At 38.3% G+C, this 27103-nt stretch overlaps 2 protein-coding genes across 4 annotated transcripts in view; one reads left to right on the top strand and one right to left on the bottom strand.

Annotated features, from left to right (window-relative positions):
- Nucleotides 1-21: 21 nt before the first annotated feature.
- On the bottom strand, nucleotides 22-26192 carry prox2 (prospero homeobox 2). Of its 2 annotated transcripts, XM_079633079.1 has the most exons (6): nucleotides 26136-26192; nucleotides 25298-25358; nucleotides 22163-23327; nucleotides 18510-18617; nucleotides 9569-9763; nucleotides 22-865 (listed from the first exon to the last, which is right to left on the bottom strand). In XM_079633079.1, the coding sequence occupies exons 3-6, from the start codon at nucleotides 23294-23296 to the stop codon at nucleotides 698-700; spliced, it is 1605 nt and encodes a 534-aa protein (XP_079489205.1). In that variant the 5' UTR covers nucleotides 23297-23327; nucleotides 25298-25358; nucleotides 26136-26192; the 3' UTR covers nucleotides 22-697. The 2 variants fall into 2 exon arrangements, with proteins under 2 accessions (XP_079489205.1, XP_079489206.1); XM_079633080.1 differs by lacking the exon at nucleotides 26136-26192 and having other exon boundaries at nucleotides 25298-25372.
- dlst (dihydrolipoamide S-succinyltransferase) overlaps nucleotides 26147-27103 on the top strand; it is a 28738-nt gene continuing 27781 nt past the window's right edge. For both annotated transcript variants that reach the window (XM_079633081.1, XM_079633082.1), the window contains exon 1: nucleotides 26147-26306. In XM_079633081.1, the coding sequence (XP_079489207.1) occupies nucleotides 26157-26306 (150 nt within the window). In that variant the 5' untranslated portion in view covers nucleotides 26147-26156. The remainder of the gene's footprint in view (nucleotides 26307-27103) is intronic.

Here is a 27103-nt window from a genome sequence, read left to right as displayed (position 1 = left end):
AAAATAACAGCAAACAGGTTTGGATTGTCACAGTTATTTTTTTATTTTTTGGGGTGGGGGTGGGGTAGTTATTTCTTAAAGTTAAAAGAAAGCATTTATATCAGAACCCTCAAAAAATTAACCCCATATTAACTGCAGCAATATGAATCTTTTATTATTAAATGAAAAACCACACACTGCTAGATAATGATAAACAAAATTATGAAATCCAACATTCTGAGGGAAATGTTTCTACATGCAATATATTTTAATCTGAGGTCCCACATAAACAGCAATATTCCACCTTTACTCATATCATACAGCTAAATTATACTTATTTACACCTTTTTTTAATAATTATTACAGATGCTTCATGAGATACTTCACAGAAGAAACAAATGCACATTAAAAACACAAATCATAACTGCTTTTCCAGTTCATTAGCAGGACTAAAAAACACACCACACATTTGTCTACAGTGGCATTATAAAAGCAAAATATATTACATTGAAAAACCAAAATCCAAACTATTCTTATTATTATTAATAAACAAGTCTATTCCACAGACAAAATGAAACAAACTCGCTGGCAGTCAACAGCAAAATATTTAGAATATATATTTAGATTTGTCTATAAAGCTGACGATTCACTTATAAAAAGAAACATGTGTGATTGACACTCATGATAAATAAAGCGTCCTGTAGGTGGCGCTCTGCGTTCACAGGTAGGAAGGGGATTTGAAGTCCTCGGGAACGTCGCTGTCCAGTTTGCAGATGACCTTGTAGATGGCTTTCTTCCAGGAGGGGTCGGAGTCTTTGGAGAGGGAGACGGCGCTGAAGAACTCCTGAAGTGTGATCTCAGCGACCTCCAGGAACCTGTCAGGGACCTGAGGAGCAGACAGACCTCGGTTACACACGGTTACCCTCGTTGAAAACGTCACCATGTTTACTAACTGAAAAGCGGTCTATAATGCACTAGTGCTACTGTGATCAGTCTGAGTGTGTATGTGCAGTGCTTGTGCAACAGCCATCAGGAGTGATTCTGCAAATCATGTGTGTTAATGAGAACAGCAAACCAGATCACATTAGAAACACATTAGCAACCAGCCAGAACGCCATGGCAACCACCCAGAACCACAATGCCAGCACCTAGCAACCACCCAGGACACCCTAGGAACTACATAACAAGCATCCATAATGCCCCAGCAACAACCTAACATGCCTTAGCAACCACCCAGAACACCTATGCAACCTCTTAGAGCATGCTAGCAACACCTTAATAACCACCCAAAATACACCAGCAACAATCTAAAATGCCATAGCAACCACCCAGAACACACATGCCTGAAAACCACCTACAATGCCTTAGCAACCACCCACAACAACCATGCAACCGCCTAGCAACTACTCAGAGCATTCTAGCAACCCCCTAACAACCACCCAATATACCCCAGCAACAACCTAAAATGTCTTAGAAACCACCCAGAACACACATGCCTTAGCAACCCCGTAGAATGCCCTAGAAACCACCCACAACACCCATGCAACCACCTAGCAACCACTCAGAGCATCTTAGCAACCGCCCAAAATACCCTAGCAACAACATAAAATGCCTTGGGAACCACTGCCCAGCCAGAACACACTAGACTTGAAACCACAAACAATGCCACAGCAACCAAACAGAACGACATGATGCTTTAGCAACCACCCAGAAAACCACTCGCCTAAAAACCACTTAACAATGCCTTAACAACCTTAAACATGCCTTAAAACACTTAACAACCACCCACAACACCCATGCAACAACTAGAATGCTCTAGCAACTACCTAAAAACCACCCAAAATACCCTAGCAGTGAACTAAAGTGCATTAGCAACCACCCAGAGCACACTAGGCTTGAAACCACCTAGCAATGCCTGATAAACCACCCAGAATGCTCTGGCAACCGGCCAGAACCACAACGCCAGAACCGGCCAGAACACCAGAATACCCTAGTAACAATATAAAATGCCTTAGCAACCATCCAGAACACATATACTGTACATAGACACCCCTTAACAATACCGTAGCAACCAGCAAGAATACCCTAGCAACAACTTAAAGTGCCTTAGCCACCACCTAGAGCTCTCTAGCCTATAAACCACCCCAAATACCCCTGCAACAAACTAAAATGTCTTAGCAACCATCCAGAACACATATACTGTACATAGAAACCCCTTAACAATACCGTAGCAACCAGCAAGAATACCCTAGCAACAACTTAAAGTGCCTTAGCCACCACCTAGAGCTCTCTAGCCTATAAACCACCCCAAATACCCCTGCAACAAACTAAAATGTCTTAGCAACCATCCAGAACACATATACTGTACATAGAAACCCCTTAACAATACCGTAGCAACCAGCAAGAATACCCTAGCAACAACTTAAAGTGCCTTAGCCACCACCTAGAGCTCTCTAGCCTATAAACCACCCCAAATACCCCTGCAACAAACTAAAATGTCTTAGCAACCACCAGAACCAAAATGCAAGCCCCTAGCAAATACCCAGAACATCCTAGCCTATAAACCACCTAACAACCACCCACATCACCATAGCGACCACACAACAATGTGTCAAACACCAGTCACAACAACTTAGCAAATGCATAGATGGTCTAACCTGGTCAGTGTCAGAATCAATGCGACTGATGTTTTACAAGCTCTGAACCGTCAAGTCAGGTCAAGTCTCCTTCATCTATACAGTGCTTTAACAATATAGATGTTTCAAAGCAGCTTTACAGTGATAACAGGAGATTACAGTAACAGAGAGTGTTTAGGCTTCACAGCAGATCTAGAATAAAGTTATTGTCCAGCTAAAGTTAGTTTTGATTGATTCACTTCCGTTGCAAAGATCACTACACTGGAAAAAAATATTTTGATGATTTGTTATCACAACTTTTTATCTTTTGTCAAATCAACTTTGATACCTAATGTGTGAAGATAACATACTATTTTGAGTTTCTGTTTATTAAACCATTCTTCTTCATTGTAATTTTTAATTACAACGAACTCAATATTTTAAGGCAACAAGGTAACTTGCTTTTTTAAGTTAAACCAACATTTTTTTTTACAGTGTAGTTATTAATTAATGTAGGACACAGTTTTACCTGACAACAGAAAACTTTTAATGTGTTCTGGCCGTTCATTTGCACAACATCAGTGTTCGGCGCTCGAGAACACAAACTGTGTCTAAGGTGCAAGCGTTGAACAATTGTGAAAAACGTTAGCATCTTAGCGTTAACTTAAAAAACATGAATCTGTGAAAACGGTGACATTTTGTTTTTTGTCCTCCGGTTTGTATTCTCACAGCGATCTTACGTATTTATGAATTAACGGCTCGTTTAAAAATCTACTGACATTTGTTAAAGGGATCCCCCGGTATGAAGAAATGTATAGCTTAATGTAACGTAAACGATGTCTCTTATTTAAATATGTAGTAGAAAACCCATGAAAATGTATGTTATTAAAAAAATCGTCATCGGTTTTGGACTATGTGGGGCGCCGTTTGTTATGTACACTACACACAGTACATTCTGCGTCGATGACGTCAAACGGTTGCACTCGGTGAGATACTGGCGCTTATTTCTATAGTCTGTGGCTTTTTACTGCAACACAACTCAGAATACACAACTCAGAAAATAAAATACTGATACGATACCACATTGTGTGGCTTTTGGTTGTCATTTTCAGTCAAAAGGCAACAAGAGAAGCAATGTAAGAGTGCTTTGCTAGCAATAATAGGATGAGAAAAGCATGAAGATACCTGTGGACGAAAAAAACTTTCCCGCTTCTTTTTTCTCTCCACTTTAGCCTTGATGCCTTTGAGGCTTTTAGTAGACCACAGCTACTCAACTAGCTTACAAACGGCTGGAGCAAGAAACGTTAGATGCCATTGAGATGTCAACATGCCGACGCTAATCATGACTCGCGGCCGCTAGAGAAGTTCCTTAGCGCGGATTTCCCTCGATAGCTGGAGCGTTTACACTCCTTGTGGGGAAAAAATTAATGGTACAGCATTTGGTTTGAACCTATACTCTTAGAAGAAAAGGTTCTATATAGAACCTTAAAAGGTTCTATAGGCGCTACGTATTTGGAACGCCCTAAAAGGTTCTACACTCTTAGAAAAAAAGGGTTCATTGGGGTTCTATATAGAACCATAGGGTTCTTTGCTCAACTCCAAATAACCTTTATGCTAAAAGGGTTCTATAATGACAAGAAAGAACCCTTTCTTGGGTTCTGTATAGAACCTTTTAGGGGTTCCAAATACGAAGCGCCTATAGAACCTTTTAAGGTTCTATATAGAACCTTTTCTTCTAAGAGTGTATACTTATATCCATCGCCTCCTGTAAGCTCCTTCAGTAGCTGTGGTCATCATGTCAGTATTTTATTCTCAGAGTTTTCTAATTCGAGATGTATTGTGGTAAAAATAGCAACAGATAGCGCTAGTAGCTCACGGAGTGCAACCAATACGTCATCAGAATAATGGCGCCTCTTATAGTTCAAAATATGTATAAAACGATGTGATTTTTTAAAATAAAATACATCTTTGATGGGTTTTCTACTACATATTTCAGTAAGAGGCATCATTTTTGTTATTTTAAGCCATGCATGACTTAATACCCAGGGATCCCTTTAAGACATCTGCTTTAAATATTACAATGCTCATGATAACTTTCGTTAACTTTAAGTAAATCCACTTCAAAAGCTAATGACTCCTGGACAGCCATAGAGATACACAGAGCGACCGCAAAAAACGAAAGTTCAAAGACGATATTCTACAGTCTGGTTTCTCTGGCGCATGAGGTCTATAGGTATGCGCGCAAGTCCTTGATCTGTACGCAGCATCTTTAATGTTCTGGTTTTAAACCAAACCCAGTGTCAGAATCATTAGCTGAGCGGCGTGGATGGACGCTTCGATTGTTGCTTCGAACTTAACTGTTCGGAAAACGCATGAAAGGACTGGGTTCCCATCGCAGGAATCCAGGCGGCGCATCACTTTGAAGGACTCGGGCTGGTGTGTGTGTGTGTGTGTGTGAGGGTGGGAAGAAGGTGGATCTATCCGGTGGCATTATTTCCCGAAGAGTAGCTCCGCTTCGCTGTTGACAGTTTTGTTTCTCGTGCATCTCCAGACACAAAAGCGGGCCCTGGGAAAGGAATGTCTTGGTGCGGAGGTAAAGACAACTGTCTCGGCTCGTTCCCATCGGCCGGCCCGGCACTCTTGGGATTTCTGGCTTCTTTCGCATCAGTAGCAATCCGAACGGCAGTCAGGCGTGGCCAGGGCATAATCTCAAGTTGTTTTAGCAGATGCTGCAGCTTCCTCTTCCCACAGTGTGGATCTGGGATCTGGGATCATGCGCAGACACAGGTGCGGATCGACACGCGGGTCAGAACGAGGACAGCCGGCGGAGGGAACCGGCTCGGACCGGCCTGAGTCGCTCTGAGGCTTCGTCTACGCTAATTCGGATACATTTGAAAACGGCAAGTTTTCATTTAAAACGCTCTCCGTCCACAGTGTGGATGAGAAGCTTTTGGAAAGCGCTTTACTGCGCGCGAGTAAACCCTCACAGAAGCTCACTGAGATGATACAGACGGAACAATAAATAAGTTATCGCGCAATTCTTCTGATAGGATACTTTTATTCAGCAGAATCTCTCAGCATTCACTGATCGTTCAGGGGTGCGTTTCCCGTACAACTATATAGCTCGCTGCTTAAAGGGATAGTTCACTTTGAAATTAAATTTTGGTATGTTTTAGCTTACCTCAAGGGCATCCAAGATGTAGGTGTCTTTTTTCCGCAGTAGTTTCAATTTTGATATTTTTAGGTCAAACCATTTTTGTCTGACAGTCATATCATGCAGGTCTATGGTCACTGTCTCAAAGAGCACACACAGAGTCCAAATTAAAACAATTCGCCATCGTAAGTACACATTGATGGCCTAAGACACGAAACGAGCGGTTTGTGTGAGAAAACGAACGGTATTTATATCGTTTTTACCTCTTGTAACACAGCCACGTCCAAGTGATCTGAGGGCGCGGGCGCTTCCTTCTGTGTGATGTGTGCGCAGACTGGTGCATAGATATATATACACTAGATTTCGCATTAAAGACATTCGTTCCAATGAACTGCTGTAGCCAATGCGACATCTAGTGTATATATCTATGCACCAGTCTGCGCACACATCACACAGAAGGAAGCGCGCGCCCTCAGATCACTTGGTCGTGGCTGTGTTACACGAGGTAAAAACGATATAAATACCGTTCGCTTTCTCACACAAACCGCTCGTTTCGTGTCTTAGGCCATCAATGTGTACTTACGATGGGGAATTGTTTAATTTGGACTTCTCTGTGATGCTCTTTGAGACAGTGACCGTAGACCTGCATGATATGACTGTCAGACAAGAACAGTTTGACCTAAAAATATCAAAATTGAAACTACTGCGGAAAAAAAGACACCGACATCTTGATGCACTTGAGGTAAGCTAAAACATACCAACATTTTATTTCAAAGTGAACTATCCCTTTAACTACCACAGTATGATGCATCGTTGGAGAAATCAACTAGCGAGTCACGACTGTTTCCCGAAACCGTATGTCGCAAAGTATCGTTCAACCACGTTGGTTTATGGCGTCTCGCACGTGGTGGACTAATAACTTATTTTAATTAATCTGTTTGAGATCGAATTAACGCTAGATTTTGTCATATAAGTTACAGACATGGCATCTGAAGACCATTTCTAATTGTTCTCAGTTATTTTGCTTTATTACCAGACTCAATATTTGGCTCGTTCTTACATAGTAGAGCGCGTTCGCACATGCGCAGTCTTTAAATCAGTGCTCTTGACAAACTAAAAGACGTAAATTACATTTGTATGTATTCTGAATAAATAACACGGGTTGTGCTGAATGTCAGCTTGCTTTTTTTGCTAAAGATAAGGATTTATTCAGTCTACATCTCATGTAAACTAGAAACTCTGCTTCTGACCACGGCTCGAGAGCGGTCGCTCCATCCACACAAGTCTGCGATGCTGTTTGCGAACGTACGTTGGAACGATGGTTTCGGGAAACACCAAATCGTTGAACTGCTGATAACGACGGAACTTGCGACCGTAGTTGGCTAACGATGCTTTGGGGAAACGCACCCCAGGCCGCTCTCACTCGCCATTATATGTCTGGTGTAAAGCGCTAAAACTGCTCAAGTTCACCAAATGCGAGTGAATTTTCTGTGTACATATTTCAGCAACTGTGTGAAAGTGAACAGCACATAACAGGCACAATACCGCTATAAACATCAATATCTATTGGTACAATATGCGTCACATGACTAAACTTACGTCATCGTTTTTAAATACCTCAGTTTTCACCCATACGGAAATGTAATAAATGTCCCTATATCGCTAGTGACGCCGTCATATATGCTAAATATAAGACAATATATTGCTATCACATATATACATATCTCTACATATATGTTGATATAGGTTTTTAACATATATAAATTTGCATATACATTTTATATTACATTTCCGCAAGGATGATATACTGTATCATTTCTCTAGTTTACAGATTTGGTGACTGATTTTCAAAATAAATGACAGAGAAGCTGTAATTTATCAATTTGCAACAAGAATATGTTCATCCTCCTGAGGCGTGTTCAGACCTTTATTTTGAAATAGTGATGAACATAAATCATGAGAGAATGGTAGAAACCTCAGTTTGTTTTCATGCCAAGAGTTCAAAAGATAGCATCCATTCAATTCTTTTAGAAAAAAAGGTCTGAAAATATTTTAAATATAAAGAAAACAATAATAGATTCAGCATTAGTGATGTGTCAGCGAGCTACGTGATCTTCTGTGTTTCTTAGAGATTGAATTCATTTTAAAAATCTGCCAAACTTACAACGCTACTTCTGAATAGGATGTCTACTTCATAAATTGTATGAAAATTGTAAAAATAATGGTTCAGATCACTCAACATATGGAAATGGAGGCGCCCTTATATGGGCAGTAATGTCCACTAGTGGAGAAGTGTGGTACTGCGCCCAAACTACATCTCACTGAAACAGATTTTTTGAGATATCAACCTAAAATTTGAAACACAACTTGTTCAGATTTTTGCCTGTGATTTTTTTGCATTTTTAGAGTCCACCAGATTTTGAAAATATATATTTTATATAAAATATGAATAATACAATTTTTAACATTGTACATTTTCATAAACTCAAACTTCTATAACTTTTTTTCTGTTTAACTTTCTTAATTTATTTCACTTCTACAAAAATCTACATCTATATTCCAAAGCATTCTTGAATTACAACCATTTAAGTTCGAAATGTGCATTTTCATGTCTATTAAAAAAAGGGAGGTGCCGCTTAAGGGGTTAAAAAAACAAAAACATGCTATACGCTGGAGAGCAGTAACACACAACCCTCACTCAATCCTAACGTGCACTTAAACAGTAAATTAACTTTATCTAGCAAATCATTGCACTTATGTCATTTATTAACAAATTAGAGCATAAAAGCCCTTATCTACTGACGACACGCAAATTAAAGAACAAATCATTTACATTATGACCAACACAATCTACCAAGAGCAGCGAAAATTACCGTCTTCCTTTTAAATAATTGTGTAAATACCAGTAAAACACGAGCACAAAGCTTAGTAAATCACCCTGCATGATTGATTTAAATACTCTCCTCCCATAAACACTGCGCCTGAGAGGGAAACTGCTACAAATGCAATAAAGTCTGCCGCAAAAATGACCCAGTCCACTCATTTTGTCTTTAGTAAATCCTGACAGTCATTTTTAGCGCCAAAAGAGAGTTTGCGCTGGAAGCTGTTAGTAAATCAAGAAAGCTCGAGTTGAGCTCAATCGACAGCATTTATTATATGGTATGATGTTGATTACTGCTAAACAATGTATTTTGGTTTGATCATTTTCTTTAAAAAAAGCACAAACGTGGTTACAGTGAAGCACTTACAACCATGCCAATCTGTATTAAAGTCCCCCGTAGTCAATAACTGTATTCCTTAAAACTCATCTTTGATTATTACCAAGTCATGTGTTTATGTGTGTATGTGGTGTTTTTAATCTGCTTTAACACACACCATGTGTAAGTTCATAAGTCGACAGCATTGCTGAGTATTTTCTGTTTAAAACTGCAGTGAACCAAAGACAGTCTCAAAAACACGGTGTGAAATCGCTGGTGTTTCTGACGTCACACACTACCTTGTCCAATCAGATCAACGTGTGATCGTCAACCAGTGGATCTCTGAGTGAGTGGAGGCGGGGCTCATTTGCATATTCATAGAACAGCATATACTAAATGAGGCAAGGATGTATAGTCACATTCAATATATTTTAAGACATGACATTTTTATCAAGGAACAAATATGTAATTTTGCTGATCAAAGATGAGATTTAAGGGATACAATGATTGATTAAAGGGGAACTTTAACACATTTGACCATATTTACATGCATTCCACCTAAAACCAGTGCAGTATCTGCTCGAACTGGTCTTTTTAGTGTGCAGATGTAGAGGCGTGAGTACCTGGAAGTCGTTGGCTTTGTTGTAGTGCATGTTGAGCGCGCGGAAGAGCTCGGACTCTCTGGTGATGGAGATGTCTTTCACGTCGGTCACGCCGTCTATGATGGCCTGGCGAGCAAACTTCTCCATCTGGATGTAGTAGAACTCTCTGAAGTTACTGAACCACTTGATCAGCTGGGACGTGATGCAGCGATTGAACTGAAAACATTCAAAAATATATATATATCAAAAAATATTAAATAAATGACATTGTGTGACTCTTATACGCTGTCTGCATCAATGCAATACATGTTTATCATCGGTCTGAATGTCAGAATGATTGACATGACCAATCATAAAGAAGTTTAATTACTCTTAAACTCAAACATGTCAACAACACATACGGCTATTTAAAAGAGCGCATTTGATAGAACATGTGACCCTGGATCACAGCACCAGTCTGGAGCCGCACGGGTATATCTGTGGCAATAGCCAACTATCGTATGGGTCAAAATTATCCATTTTTCTTTTATGCCAAAAATCATGAGGATATTAAGATCATGTTCCATGAAGATATTTAGTAAATGTCCTACCGTAAATATATAAAACATGTATTTTTGTGAGTGAATGCAGCACAATCGTGAACATAAATGCACAACTTTAAAGCAGATTTTCTCAATGTTTAGATTTTTTTGCTCCTCAGATTCCAGATTTTCAATAGTTGTGTCTCGACCAAATATTGTCCAATCCTAACAAACCACACATCAATGGAGAGATTATTTATTCAGCTCTCAGATTATATAGTATGCATCTCAATGTCCAAAAATGTAACCATGTGACTGGTTTTGTGGTCCCTAAATGACACATTATTAAGAACATTATCGTGTGTCTGAGACGTAATCAGTCATCGTTTTTACTCTGATTATAGTCATAAAATGCATCACTAATTACTCAAGTGTTGCCTATTTTACTTTATTTTAAAGTGAAAAACATATTTTTTCACTTTAAAATAATGGTCCAGAGATCACTAGTAGTTCTGGAAGAGTTGAGTAATTAGTGCTGCATTTTATGACCACGTTGAAAGTAAACAAAAGACAATTGCTAACGTCTCAGACACGTTAATGTTGTGATTAGTAATTAATTAATAATTCTTTATACTTTGTCATAATTACCTATTAGTTCTTAATGATGCCAATCTCATTGATTACCTAATAAGGAAATATCTTAGTCCTAAATTTGATATTACTTACTGATTAGTTAAGCTTGTTTCTATGGTAGTTAATAGTTGAAGTGTTACTACTCATTAGTCCTAGTTATTATAAAGTGTTAGTGAGTTTGTTTGTTGTGTTTGTTGTTATTCTAGCGCTGGCTTTCCACACTGTTTTCAGCAACACACTCCTGTTTGAGCGGCTGTCGTCACACCTCGTCTCTCCCAGCCGATGTCTTGCACACAGAATAACATCTATCCAAACAGCAGATGAACCTGCTATTCACATCAGCGCTGTTATCATAACACTGATCCGATCTCCGAGCTCAAAGCTGAGCTGAAAGACGCTTCTTCTGGCGGAGTGTGAGAAAGGGGTCAGGAGGGAAGTGGCTCCGGCTGACGGGAATGGGATCGGGCACTGGGATTAGGCCAGGCTTTGTGTGCTGTGACTTCCCACAGGACAGCGAGGAGCTCGCCGGGACTCTCCTTGCTCCTTGATTCCAGTTCACATTGATACGCGGAAGAAAAAAACTGTATTATTCCTTTTTTAGGCCAGACAAGTAATTTGGTGAGGTCAATTTGTAGAGAAAGACTACACTCTAAAAAATGCTGGGTTGTTTCAACCCAATTTTTGGTAAAATATGGACAAACCCAGCCATTGGGTTACATTTTTACATTACATTTTTAACCCAACGTTTGGGTTTGTCCATATTTTACCCAAAATTGGGTTGAAACAACCCAGCATTTTTTAGAGTGTACACGCCGGCGCACATATATATTAAAGGGGGGGTAAAATGCCCTTTTCACAAGATGTTAAATAAATCTCTGATGTCCCCAGAGTGTGTGTGTGAAGTTTTAGCTCAAAATACCCCACAGATATTTTTATATAGCATGTTAAAGTCGTCACTTTTTGAGGGTGAGCAAAAACACACCGTTTTGTGTCTGTCCCTTTAAATGCAAATGAGCTGCTGCTCCCGCCACAGGGGGCGGAGCTACAAGAGCTTGTGTCCTTTTACCTCACACACACACACAAACACACACACACACACACACACACACACACAAACACACACACACACACACACTGAAAATTTAAAAAACTTGTAGCCTTTTATGTTCAAACCGGAGTGACAACATGTAGAAGAACAGGACATTTCTGAATGGTTAGTTGGTTGATGAATTGATGAAGCTTATAGAGCTGGTAAGTCCCGCCCCTTCCGCTAACCCCGCTGGACGTCTAGGTTGAAAAATCGTCAATGCAAGTGAATGAGAGAAAATAATTATTTTCTGGTCCCGTTTGAATTTTGCAATGAATGTGAACATATGTTGTCTGTACATTTTTTATATAACTTCTCGTGTAAAGAATGCTACAATTTAGCGGGTATAATTTTCATACGGTTAGACTTTGTGTGAGAGCACTTTGTGGACTACAACTCTTCGCTGCTTTCGACGTGTTTGATATACGTCACCACCACTAGCACACGGATCCCGCTAAACATGCCTGTGTCTTTGGTGCACTTCACCGCCTTCTTTCAGGGAGAGGACAAAGTAGTTGAGCGTGTTGAAAACCACTTCATTTGTGAAGGGGAAATGTGTTATGCGGTGACGTCACATATGCGACATGTAGTCTTTCTCGTTATGTCTATTCCACAACTGCTAGCCAAAGAATCATACAATATACTGTCAAACTCGTTACATGAGAAATTATATAAAAAATTCACAGACAACATATGTTCACATTCATGGCACAATTCAAACGGGATCAGAAAATAATTATTTTCTCTCATTCACTTGCATTGACGCTTTTTCAACCTAGAGGTCCACTTGGAGTTTTACGGATGGGCGGGACTTACCAGCTCTAAGTGTAGTTATCTTCTAGTCATTGATTAGCATATTCTGTCTCGATAATCTATAAATCGTGTTCTGGGGGCGGGGTTTACGTAAATTTTAGGGTTAAAACGAAGGAACGGTTCCTACCAGCCGTTTGTTGAATTCTTAAAAAGCGATTTCTTTAAAAGCAAATATCTCCCTTTGCTTTGAACTTTGAGCGTTGTAACTTTGCAGATGTTGTTTATGATCAAACAGCAACATTACACACTAACTACAGTTAGACAACACAACATTACACACTAACTACAGTTAGAAAAGTGAAATCATAATCAACCACCCCTTTAAAACGCGCATATATAGACTAAACACGTAATACACATGTGCACGTCGTCAGCACTTTCACAGATTTGCGTTTTTGAAGTTTACACGGAGATGATAGCGTTTTTCAACATTTTTCAACGCTTGCACCTTTGAACTAGGTGCTGTTTCTAGGTTTGCGTTCTCGAGCGCCGAACACTGATGTTGTGTGAATGAGCGGCCGGATCACATCAAGGGTTTTCTGTTAAAACTGTGTCGTGTTAGCGGCTCCTGAGTTAATAACTAATGACCGTTGCGACGGAAGTGAATCAATCAAAACTAACTTTATCTGGACAATAACTTTATTCTAGATCTGCTGTGAAGCCTAAACAATCTCTGTTACTGTAATCTCCTATTATCACTGTAAAGCTGCAACATCTATATTGTTAAAGCGCTGTATAGATGAAGGGGACTTGACTTGCTGACGGTCAGTGGTCCGGAAAGCCTGTGATGGTCCGGACGGACACACGAGATACAGAAACCTCCTCAACTTAGTTTTCTGGGCCATTTTTCTGCTTTCTGTGTGTATCATTTGCTTCCTTAAAGTCCCCATGAAATCAAAATTGTAATCTTGAATCAGAATAACTTCCTCTCCCTCTTTTTTTTTTTTTTTTATGGGATATTTTAGTATTTATTCTAAATGATTTATCGGTGCACATCATCATTATTGTGTTAATAATCTTGACTCAGAATAAGTTCCTCTTGCAGCTTCTCTTCTCTTCTCTGATGACGAGGGCGGGGCTATAACCTGTCACTCACATGAGATCAGCCAATAGCAAACCACAACCATCCAATCAATTCCCCACAGACACACTCAAGCCCCGCCCACATGTGTTCTTGTTCCAGAAGCGGTTCACTCGATATACGGCACAATAGAGGAGAAAAGACTTCAGTTTCCGTCATGGATTTGTCACACACTGCTGTGGTCATATTTGTTGCTATTGTTGGGTGAGGAAACGTCCTCATGACTGATCACTGATATAACCTAACCTCCATGAAACACTACTATCAAAACCAATATTATCAGAAAAAGCTTTTGCGCTTTTCTAATGTTAGTGTGTGGAGAATTTGTCATTTAAAACAGATTTTTTTAGATAATTTCTTTTAAGTTCTGTTGTCATAACTTATTGATCATATAATTTTTTACATGATCAAAAACTTATGACAACATGTTTTTACATTGCTTTAACTCATCAAATTAAGCTAAGCAATTTTCAACTTTTTTAATAAGTTAAAAAGATTTAACAATTTTTTAGTCTGTAATTTAAGTTGAATTGACTTAAACAACCAATTGGATTGTACTTAAAAAAAAAAAAAAAGTTTACAGTGTAGTTACACGTTAAATTATACATAATTACAAGTAACTAACCCTAAACCACACCCTAATGTAACTCTATTTGGTTAATTAATATTACTTAGTACTTATGTCTCTTTAAAATAACGTGTAGACAAATATACACCCGCTATCTCTATCTACCGGACATTATATCTTTAACATCATCATGACCACATGATTCAAACCGAAGCAGTTTCTCTTATCTCTCGGCAGTATTTCATGTTCATCGCCCTCAGTAACTCAATCACAACCACACAATGTTTTCCTGACACCAAAACATTGGTGTGACGAGGTTTAGTAATAATTTCAACAATGAAACAGGATTTTACAAAGAGATTTTTCTTCGATAATGTGCAATTTATTACAAAGAACAAAACAAAACTGAATCTTATTTACATATATAATATAGTTCTATGTAATAATGTTTCGCTTCAGGGTTTGGCTTATGGATAGTAACTGTAAATAATTAATGGTACTTAGAAAGGCTGTACGCACATATTTAGGACTGTGGATAATAGTTTAACCCGTCAACTGTCAAATTTGAAGGTTTTGTTTAGGCGCTGTACCAAAAATAGCCACTGGGTGACGGCCACAGTTTATTCATTTTTTTTTAGGCAAGTGAAAATCGATAGATTCTATTTACACTGTAAAAATAGCAATATTTAGAATATATTAGATGGGATTTATACTTATAAATAGTGGCAGATACTATTTGCAACTCAGTGTTGTTGTACATTAAACCATATGCAATAATAACATAGAGAGTAAATTATTATATTCATTAAAATCATTAAATAGATTCTGCTTTATTGGGACAATAAAGCCCTTCCTAAACCTACTCTTAGCCTTTATTATTAAACTCGTTAGACACTTTATTTACACTTTTTTAATATTTTCTTAATTTTTATCGAAAATAAATGCCTCTCTGATCTGATATGTTTTGAGTTATTGGTCAGTGGGCGGAGTTAGTGGGTGGAGTTACTGTTCAGTGGGCGGAGTAAGTGGGTCAGTGGGCGGAGTTAGTGTAAACAGCCTCTGCCAACAAGAAGAGTGTTTTTTTATGTGGTCAGTGGGCGCAGTTAGTGGTCAGTGGGTGGAGTTATTGGTCAGTGGGCGGAGTTAGTGGGTCAGTGGGCGGAGTTAGTGTAAACAGCCTCTGCCAACAAGGCGAGTGTTTTTTTATGTGGCCAGTGGGTGGAGTTAGTGGTCAGTGGGTGGAGTTAGTGGTCAGTGGGCGGAGTAATGGGTCAGTGGGTGGAGTTATTGGTCAGTGGGTGGAGTTAGTGGGTCAGTGGGTGGGGTTAGTGGTCAGTGGGCGGAGTTAGTGGGTCAGTGGGTGGAGTTATTGATCAGTGGGTGGAGTTAGTGGTCAGTGGGCGGAGTTAGTGGTCAGTGGGCGGAGTTAGTGGGTCATTGGGTGGAGTTAGTGTAAACAGCCTCTGCCAACAAGGCGAGTGTTTTTTATGCGTTCTTGTTTCACAAATCAATACATTTCTGTCACAATATCACTTCTATCAAAACAGCAACCAATATGCAACCTTGAGACCTTTTCCGACCATACATGTTTTGTCAAGATTATAAAAAGGTTCGATAATAAAATAGTGAAATAAATGTTGTAATATGAAACGTGACACCGCCCACAAGGGGGAGGAGCTTAATAAAAGGTATTAAGTACCAATTTCAAAATGTTTTTTTTTTACAGGATGATTTATGATGACTGGAATATGTGATGGGGAAAAGCTAGCGGGACGTTGGCAGTTAACACGTTAAGAATCGTACATTTAAAAACACATTTCTCGAAGGATGTGTCCCTCTATAGATATTTTTTTTTACAAAATTATTAGAACTTTTTTTTTTTTCTGAAATATTCAAGCATCACACAGATGAAGGGTTGAACCCGAAATGTTTAGAACTTTATTTGTGGCCTCTGGACAATATAATCCTGTGGGTTTTTTGGTCTATATTCGTGCGCGGATCTCTTTTTTCCTATTTTTTGATTTCCTTTTGGATCTATGCACCGCAATCAGTTTGAGACTCATTGTTAGGATTGGACAATATTTGGTCGAGACACAACTATTGAAAATCTGGAATCTGAGGAGCAAAAAAATGTAAACATTGAGAAAATCTCCTTTAAAGTTGTGCATTTATGTTCACGATTGTGCTGCATTCACTCACACAAATACATGTTTTATATATTTACGGTAGGAAATTTACTAAATATCTTCATGGAACATGATCTTAATATCCTCATGATTTTTGGCATAAAAGAAAAATGGATAATTTTGACCCGTACAGTGTATAGTTGCTATTGCCACAGATATACCCGTGCGGCTCCAGACTGGTTCTGTGGTCCAGGGTCACATGTCAGGGTTTCCTGCAGTGCGCCGGACTGGACATGAAGTGTCTTAAACTGTAGAGTTCATTGATGTGCCGTCTGATTGAGAACCAACGAGAGAGTCATGGAATAACACACAAGCTTTTCCCTGTTGTGTTGACTCATCACAACACTTGTGCCTCAGGACACGTTACACACTCACAGGATATGTGTGTCCGCTAGACACACACACACACACACGCGCTCAGCGCTCTGCTATTGTAGTCTGCTGAAAGCTGGCGGGCTGAAGGGTTAACGCTGAATAGAGGAGGTTGTGCTCCTCTCCGCAGACTCTTTTGTCTCCTTTTGCTGACTTGAGAAACTCTTCTTTTAACTTTGTCAGAGTTAAACCAGCGGTTCAGGAATCGCCACCGCAACACACACGGATATTTCACGTCTAATTTTGTGTTATTTTTCTGTATTTCAATGGAGCGCTCTTTTCTGAATTCACAATCAATCATGACTCAATGTGGGTTTTTTATGCTTAACTGATTATTAGGATAAATATAGATTAAGATAAAAGAGTAATAATATAATATAAATATAAATAATTGGACACTCTTATAAGAAAAGGAACCATAATGCTCTTCATATAAAGAAACTTTCACCATGGGATCATTTTATGGATTTAGCTTGAATTATTATTGGGTCCTATGATGACGATGCAGAAAACATGAACAAAATCGTGGAATTTACTGTATAATTTAACGGAATTTGTCAGATTTTTGATGAATAAATAAAAAGCAGGTCAGTACACTTAAATCAAATCACTATATAGACTAGTGTCTGTGAATAATAAACCTCAAAAATACTATTTCAATATGAATCCTGCATGTTCTCTGAATGGTTTCATTTCAACACGTCAAAATAAAAGTTCGGTTTAACTTGTAGAAATTGTGACGGAAATATATTACTGTTGTACAGCTACGTCTCAATGTAATAATAATACGAACACTAATAATAATAATAATGATACATTATTATTAAAACTTTCTTTTTTTAGGAAACAATCAACATTTTTCTTCCTTTTTTAATTAAGCTGTTGTCCAGCATTTTGTTTGTCAAAAAAGTTTGTTTAATTTCATATGATTAAATTATAAATTAAATCAATGTCTTATACTTTCTTTTGATTGCCAGAAAATTTTAAATAGAGAACATAATTTCTAAAAAACAAATATATATATACAAATTAAAATAAAGGAACATAAAAAAAAAAGTGAATGTAATTGATTAGACATGCTTTTTGATTATTCAAATTTAATTAAACGACTAAAATGTAATCCAGAAAACTTAAAACAGAAAAACTGAATTTAGTAAAACAATTTAATGAAATAAAACGTATTTCAAAGGACCCTTAACATGTAATTTTTGTTCGGCTTTTAAATAAATTGTAGTTAAATTGTAAATGTTTCATGATTTAAATTAATTAGACATGCTTTTCGATTACTGACATTTAATTAAATAATTAAAACAAAGTTAATTAAAATAACAAATAAAAAAACGAAATTTGGAAAAAAATTAAACGGATTTCATATGGCCCCTAATTTTCAATTTTAATATTTTTTTTAAATTAAGCAGCTCAAATCACCATACTTTATCACCAGTAAGAAATGTAAATAACCCGTTGAACATGAAAGTATTATGCATTCAAGAGACATGTTATATACACATTCGTTCAAGACACTCCTTATATAGAAGCTTTTTGGCTGAAAGGGTTCTTTAAATTTGAGTCGAGATTCTATAGAGTTCTATATAGAATCACAATATACTAATTAACATTAGGAGAAGCAATCCTGACCCATAATTTGATGTAAATGTAAATGAATGTGCAGTGTGTGCAGTGTGAAACACAGTGGCATACCTTGACGTCAGGGAAGAAGTTCTTGAGTAAGTTTGAGCTCGGGTAGCGTGTGTAGAAGAACATCAGTTTGGCTTTCTTCAAATGGTTTGGGGTCAGACCTTCCTGAATGTGAAGAGCGTCAAGGCCTCAAAAACCTCACGATAAATAAAGATCTGGCGAATATGACACAGAGGTCGACCTGGATTCAGCACACACACTCCCAAACACACACGCATCAGTTTGTCCAATTCATCGGGCCAAATGAATTAACAGCTCGGTGTTGACCAGAGAGTCGACTGAGACACGACAGCAGAAAAAAAGCCAAAATAATTCGATTAAGGGCGTCCAACACGAGCCGCTTGCTCCATATCTGCCTGCAATAATTGCTTATTATAAAACACACAGATGATGTTCCTCAGTGAGGATGAAGAGGATCAGCTTACGTCCTTTTACATAATCCAGTTTCTTTTTAAAATACATTGTTTAGCTAAAACAACAACAACGTAAAGCACAAACAGCTGCTATTATTAAACAATGAATCACTTTGAAATACGAGCCACAATATTGAAATAATTTCCAAAGTGCATTATATATAAATCTAATGTTTAAAAGCGAAGCAATATTGTCACAATGTGTGTATATATACAGTCAAACCAACACTTATCAGACACTTCAACATTTCTCACATTATTCGCTATAGTTTATAAAACGGTAATAAAATATGAGCAGAACTCAGCTGATATTTGACTGGTTTTGTCCATCCTTCTGTTAGACTGTCTCACACATGAGTTATGATGAATATCTGTCAGCTGGTAAATTTAACTTCACAATTAGATAATACCAGTTTAGCTCAACCAGTGACCAAGCAATGCTTCATTGTGTTCAGTGTGTGTGTGAAAAGAGCATTAGCAATTACAGACAAAACACTGAAGAACACATGATCAGCTTAAAGTGTCCCAATCATTTTTGCTCCCAAATTTGTCACTGTATGAAGAATATTGGGTTTAATATCTCAAAGTTTACTTTATTTTGCTCTCCTCACGTACATAACTGAACTATAGTCTCCTGCACACACTAGTAAGACAAAAAAATAATTTCTGGTGTCTGCATAATTTTTGGTTTGACTGTATATATATATATATATACGCCTCTGGCCATTGATGGTGGTGTATAATGATGGCTGAGAGCTTGCTTTTCACAAAGTGACCTCTCTCCTCCACTCCGATCACATTGAGAGTGCAGGAACATATTCCGCACCTTTTCAAGTCCGAGGGGGGGAAAAATCAGAGAATTTCCAGAAGAGAAACTGTTGCTTTTTCTGCCTTTGAAAATTGGCTTTTGTTCCTAACAATTCTTATCAAAGCCTTGTATTCCTTTTTATTTGTCTTTTCCTGGACTTAAAGTCATTACTGAGCCCAGATTAAAGAAGATGCTACAATTTTCTTTGGGGTTACCGAGATCAAAGCAGAAATTCTCCTTGAAGTCTGCGTCGGTGGAACGGCTCACCGCTGCACTCAATCCTGCGATTGTTCGCCGCGCTCGAGAGCTGGTCGTTTGTTCAGCGCTATCTCAATGTTAACTACTATATATTAAATAAAAACAGTCAACTAAACAAAGACGGGGCTCTTTCAAAAGCAGCTCAAGCTAAACAAAGAACATCATCCGTGGATAAAAACCACTCCTGAAACATGAAGTGTGTTTCTCTCTGGCAAACAACTTCATGAAAAGAAAAATCAGCAGTGAGATTTCTTCACTATATCTCAGACTTTTCTCTGTCTCCTAATCTAATAATCAATGAGATTTGCAGATTTGCAAAGTCGCTAAAGACTGTGACCTCAATATATAAAAGCATTTCTCATCCACTTTTGACTCATTTGTGTCTATTCTTATGGAAACACTTCACTTTAAGGTTTCATTTGTTAACTAAACAAGTCTACAGCCTTTATAAATCTCTTATAAAGAGAAAAAAACATACTTCAAAAAAACATCACTCTTCTTCTGGGCAATATTTGCACACTCTTTTTCAGAACTGTAAAAGGCGCTTCTTATACGGAACCTTATACGGTTATTTAGAACTCTAGAGTTCCATTTAGAACCCTAAGAGATCAGCTTAGATGAGAGAGATTTAATTTTACTCAATCAGTTTTGATATCATTTATTGTTCTGTTTGGACATTAAAGGAAAAAACTAGGGGATGCACCGATATGAACATTTTGGCCGATACCGATAACCGATAATTCTTTATATTTGAAAACCGATAACCGATATATTGGCCGATAAATCCAAATTTTTATATAATTTTTGAGAGCCTGATTATAAAAACAATCCCAATCACACAATTATAATAATGATCTTGCGCTGCACATATTTTGTATTTTCCTTTTTTGAATTGATTTCAATCATATTTCAAGCAATTCGAAAGCATCATGAACACAGTGCGCATCTGAAGTGTCTCAGCTGAAGGAAATAATCCATTATTTATCGGCTTTAATATATCGGACAAATTTTATTTTCAAGCCGATAACGATAACATAAAAAATTATCATATATCGGCCGATACCGATATATCGCGCATCCCTAAAAAAATACTTTCTTTCTTCTAAGTTGATATTTTATAGATTGAAGACCCTTTCGGTCGGACTAATATCCAACATGGCCGATACCGATAACCGATAATTCTTTATATTTGAAAGCCGATAACCGATATATTGGCCGATAAATCCAAATTTTATATAATTTTTGAGAGCCTGATTACAAAAGCAAAATTCTCATAATGTCCCAATCACACAATTATGATGTTCTCATCAGAATGTTAAGTAGCCGATATGACAGACTTGCGCTGCACATGTTGCACTTGAACTGTATTTTCCGTTTTTGAAGTGATTTCAATAATAATTCAAGAAATTCAAAAGCATCATGTTGAACAGTGCACATCTGAAGTGTCCTGGCTGAAGGAAATAATCCACTATTTATCGGCTTTAATATATCGGACACATTTTCTTATCAGGCCGATAACGATAACATTAAAAATGATCATATATCGGCCGATACCGATATATCGCGCATCACCTAAAAAATACTTTCTTTCTTCTAAGCTGATGTTTTGAAGATTGTCGGGACCCAAACCTTATTGTAAAGTGTTACCAAATAATCATATATCGGCCGATACCGATATATCGCACATCCCTAAAAAAGACTTTCTTTCTTCTAAGTTGATGTTTTATAGATTGAAGACCCTTTCGGTCGGACTGATATCCATCATGAACACAGTGCCCATCTGAAGTGTCTCGGCTGAAGGAAATAATACATTATTTATCGGCTTTAAAATATCGTCCAAATTTTCTTATCAGGCCGATAACGATAAAAATGATCATATATATCGGCCGATACCGATATATCGTACATCCCCTAAAAAAGACTTTCTTTCTTCTAAGCTGATGTTTTGAAGATTGTCGGGACCCAAACCCATTTAGGTCGGACTAATGAACCTTATTGTAAAGTGTTACCAAATAATCATATATCGGCCGATACCGATATATCGCGCATCCCCTAAAAAAGACTTTCTTTCTTCTAAGCTGATGTTTTGAGGATTGTCGGGACCCAAACCCTTTAGGTCGGACTGATACAAAAAACACTGAGGAATAATAAAGTGTTATTTATTATGGAAAGGATATATTGAGGGCCATGAAGGAGCTCCTCTCCATGCTCTGCAGATCCGCACACTCCATCTTCACATGCGGGAGACAGAGCGAGTCCACCGGGACCAGTCCTGCGGGATGATGGTGGTGCTGACCCAGATGATGAGCCTTGGACCTCATGGCCACGCTTTCCCAGGAGTGCTCCATGGAGTCCGGCGACGACCTCTCCAGGGAAGCGGGAACACAGGGAAGCCCGGAGAAGGCCGAGTGCGGGCCGTATTTCAGAAGGTGCTCGAGGATCTGGCTGTCGTGTAAGGGAGTGCTGTAGCCGAACTGGAAAGGGGTTTGATGGAGCGGGAAGGGTCGCTTAACGCCCGGGATCATCTGGGATTGGGAAGGCTTCCGGACTACTAAGGATAACGCTTCGGTTTGGCTGTCGCTTTCAAAGTGCTCCCTGCTGACCTCCTCCGAGTCGGATACCTCGGAGCGGGAGTCGTCTTGGCTCGGCTTGTGCTCCGGACTCGCGCTCGGCTTCATCGCGAGCTTCTTGAAGACCGAATCGATGCTTTCGCTCACGGTCCGGGTCAGCTCGCACTTTAGAGTCTCCTGGAGGTTTTTGACGCTGGATCCGCCGCTGAATCCCGGCTTGGGCTCGCCCTCGGAGTCGTACACGTGCGAGATCTTCTCCTGGAGCTGGTGCAGGAGCCTCTGCATGCTCTGAAGCTGCTCCTTGAGCTTGTGGCACTCCTCGTCTTTGCTCGACTTGGGTTTGGCGTCGGGCTCCTGGTGCAGCGGGAGCTTCTGCTTGCGCTTGTCTCGCCGGGAACGAGCGGATTCGCAGTCTCGTTCCGGATCCCCGTGTGATCCCGCCATTCCTCGGATTATGTTTTCCACGCGCGCGCGCTTGGCTTGTAGATGCTGCTCGACGTCCACCGACAGATCCTCGCCCCCGCTCTGCTCCTCGTCCGTCACAGCGGACTCGTTGGCGCAGTAGAGCATGTCCAGGGAGCTCAGCTTGCTGTGGATGGTCTTCCGCAGGAGGTGGGATATGACGGAGCCGTTGTAGGGAGCGAGAGGCTCGTCGTACGCGCTTCTGCGGAAACAAGGGAGCATCTGCTCGGACCGGTTGCCTTCACACCCGTCGCTCTGCTCTGCTGGACTCAGATTCATGCTTGTCACGGTCCGTTTGAGCCTTAAAAATCTGTATTAGTAGTAAAGAAAATCAGACATACATTAGGCATTGCAAAAACTTAGCATTCTGTACCAAACACGGCTGTCTTATCCTTTAACGCACACAAAAATGTGCTTTATTAGACATATTCATTGAATTGTGAGTATTGTTTATTATATATATGAAAATAATTCGGTTCATCTTTTTTTTTAGTAGTAAATAAAATCAGAAATACATTAGGCATTGCAATAGCTTAGCATTCTGACTACACACGGCTGTCTTATCCTTTAATGCACACAAAAATGTGCTTTATTAAACATATTCATTGAAATTATATATATGAAAATAATTTGGTTCATCTTTTTTTTGGTAGTAAATAAAATCAGAAATACATTAGGCATTGCAATAACTCGCTGGTTTTCTTTTTTTGTTTACTGCATTATAAATATATAACGACACCTTAAAATTAAGTGTAACCAATATGTTTAATAAAAAAAATTGTTTTGCGTGCATTTAAGGATAAGATTCCGTTTGAGCCTTAAATATGTTTAATAGTAGTAAATAAAATCAGAAATGCATTAGGCATTGCAATAACTCTACATTCTGCTGCATTATAAATATATAATTACACTGTAACAATGACACCTTCAAATAAAGTGTAACCAATATGTTTAATAAAAAAATGGTTAGTTTTGTGAGCATTTAAGGATAAGATGCTGCTAATATGCAATGCTTATATATATTAATGCTGATTCATGCTTGTCACAGTCCGTTTGACCCTTAAAAATCAGTAATAGTAGTAAACAAAATCAGAAATACATGAGGCATTGCAATAACTCTGCATTCTGTGCCATATACGCATCTTATTCTTAAATGCACACACAACTATTTTGTATTACACATTGAATTGTGAGTATTGTTTAGTATACAGTTTTTACTTTTTTGAGGTGATTTGTGTTATTGAAACAGAACAGAGAAAACAACATAATATTATAACATAACATTATTTCATAAGATAGTTACAAGAGCAAAAAAAGAATGTCACTAATTCTCTCCATATATGTAAATCTGAATAGATACATACTTTGAACGTTAATATTCAATGTAAACACATGTTATAAATATGAAACATAAACATAGCCTATATATTTGACTACTACGTGTCTTATGCCTATATAATAATTCTGTTCAACTTTTTGAGCTGATTCCTGTTATTCAAACAGAACAGAGAAATAACATAATATTATATTACATTAAAATAACATAAAATAACATTATTTAAACAGTTACAAGAGCGATTTTTTTCTTATTTAAAGTGCGTTTCATATCAATTTGGATTCATCCACAGATTTTCTTCTAATTCTCTCTGTCAATCTAAATACATACTCTATACATACTTTGAACGTTAATATTCAATGTAAACACGTGTTATAAATATGAAACATATACACATAGCATAGCCTAACATATTCGACGTGTCTTATGCCTGTTTTATTATGAAAATAATTATGTTCAACTTTTTTGAGCTGATTCCTATGTTATTCAAACAGAAAAGATAAATAACACAATATTATATTACATTAAATAAGATAGTTACAAGTGAGAAAAAAAAATGTATTTTCATATATTTAAACTGCTTTTCATATCAGTTTGGATTCATCCACAGATTTTTTTTCTAATTCTCTCTCTATATATGTCGATCTGAATAAATATCTATAGACACTTTAGCACTCTTTGAACGTTAATATTCAATGTAAAAACACGTGTAATAAATAATATGAAACATAGACTAAACGACTAACGTTACGTGTCTTATGCCTGTGACTGCATATGCGTTTCGTTTCATATCAGGACTATAATGAAGAATTAAAACGTTCATATCGCAAAAGTATGTTTTTTATCACAGAAAAAGAGGTAAAAACAAAGTTAAGCCAATAAAATCTGCAGTTTTATGAGAGAAACTTCAGCACATGATGAGAGAGAGGAGAGCGCGCGCTTACCTGTTGCTCTGGAGACGCTTGAGTGACAGTGAGCGCTCGGGCGCGCGCTCTGATCTCGGTCCTGTGGTGTGGGCGTGGCCAGATCCCACCGTCATCAACATGCCAGCCAATCAGAGACCAGACACACAATCGAGCGTAAACAACTCGGTCACTAAAGTCGTTTCGAGTATTTTATTTTAACTTTTATGTGAAAAATTCATTCATTCATTCATTCATTCATTCTATTATCGGAAGAACATACTTTTTTTTTTACATTTTTATTTCGGGAATTGCTGAAATGTATAAATATACATATGGATAAAGTTGATTTGTAATGGTCTTGCTTCTCAGGAAAAACAAATAATAACAAATCTCTACAAAATAAAAAATTATAAAGAATGGGCCAAATAAATATAGTAATTTCCCATGTATGAGTATAATAAGGTATGGAGTTAACTTTACTTGAGATTACTTAACATAATAAAATAATACATTACACACAGTCATGGACATGAACCAGCTGGGCAGTATGAAAATGTGTTATACACATGTTGCAAAGAAAAGAAAGAAAATTCATAAAACTATACATTATATAAACATGGTGACACACAATAACCTATAACAAGCATAAATTATAATGCATTACAACGTGTTAGTATTACTATTTTGTATGCTAATTGTAACAAATTAATAATAAATTGTATAAAACAACATGTGTGTGGATCACAAAAGTATATATTGCTCATTTAGTGTTATTAATGCAGATTGAATTGTAAATAACTACAATTATCTGTACACATTGAGGAAAAATAAGAGAAATAAGATTAACAAATTAATGGTACATTCCATTCGCGCTCACCCCTCTCTTATTCGTGATGGTATGATCCATAGTGCTTCCGGTTTGCGGCAGCGCTGTTTCCGGTGCTGTGCTGTGAGAGTTGCAGTGCGCGCGGTTCACCCCGACGACATGTTGTCCCATTCCCGCTGTCTCTCCCGGAGCCTCGGGCGCTCGATCACCGCCCTTCGGCAGGTACGTGTGTCTTTCCCCGTGTGTGTCCCGCGGAGAGACCGAACGGCGATGCACCGTGAGCGTAGCGACCGTTAGGTGGTGACGACAGCGGTAGGCCGCGCGCAGGCCCAAGGGCAGCAGGACACTCGCGCACAAACTCACATCTTTACTTTATATTCGTGACACTTACACGGGCTTTTCCTGCTTTATATGATGCGTGCATCAAACTTTAAATAAATACTGTAGATCAATAAGATCATCTGAGAAACGACTGCTGTCAAAGACCTCATGTGATCGAGCTGTCACCTCTATAATAACGCCACGCGCAAAACATGTTAATATTCATGTTTGTTGTCATGTGTTATGCTAATGCATTAGTCGTTGTGTGTGTGTGTGTGTGTGTGTGTGTGTGTTGCTGTCATACGCGTGTGTGTCTCTGCTGTTTCAGGGCATCACTTTATGTTTTTATCGTTATATGTGAATACTAAATAAAACATTATTTTCGTTATTACTAATTTTTAGTGATATCTGCCATAATTCGGGCATAAGGATTTCTGACTAGCACTGCTTAAGTTCCCAAATTAACAGAAGTCAATCTACTGTGGGTCTGTTTCAAAATGTAACACACATACATTTATAATTATTTATTGTAGTAATATGAGGAAAAGTTGTAAAACAAGTTGAGATGGTCTTCAGGATCAAGAACACATGTGGGCGGGGCTTGAGTGTGTCTGTGAGGAATTGATTGGCTGGTTGTGGTTTGCTATTGGCTGATCTCCTGTGAGTGACAGGTTATAGCCCCGCCCTCATCATCAGAG

This window comes from Phoxinus phoxinus (assembly GCF_949152265.1).
Source record: "Phoxinus phoxinus genome assembly, chromosome: 13".
NCBI classification, from domain to species: Eukaryota; Metazoa; Chordata; class Actinopteri; order Cypriniformes; family Leuciscidae; genus Phoxinus; species Phoxinus phoxinus.
This window is presented reverse-complemented; position numbering and strand designations above follow the sequence as displayed.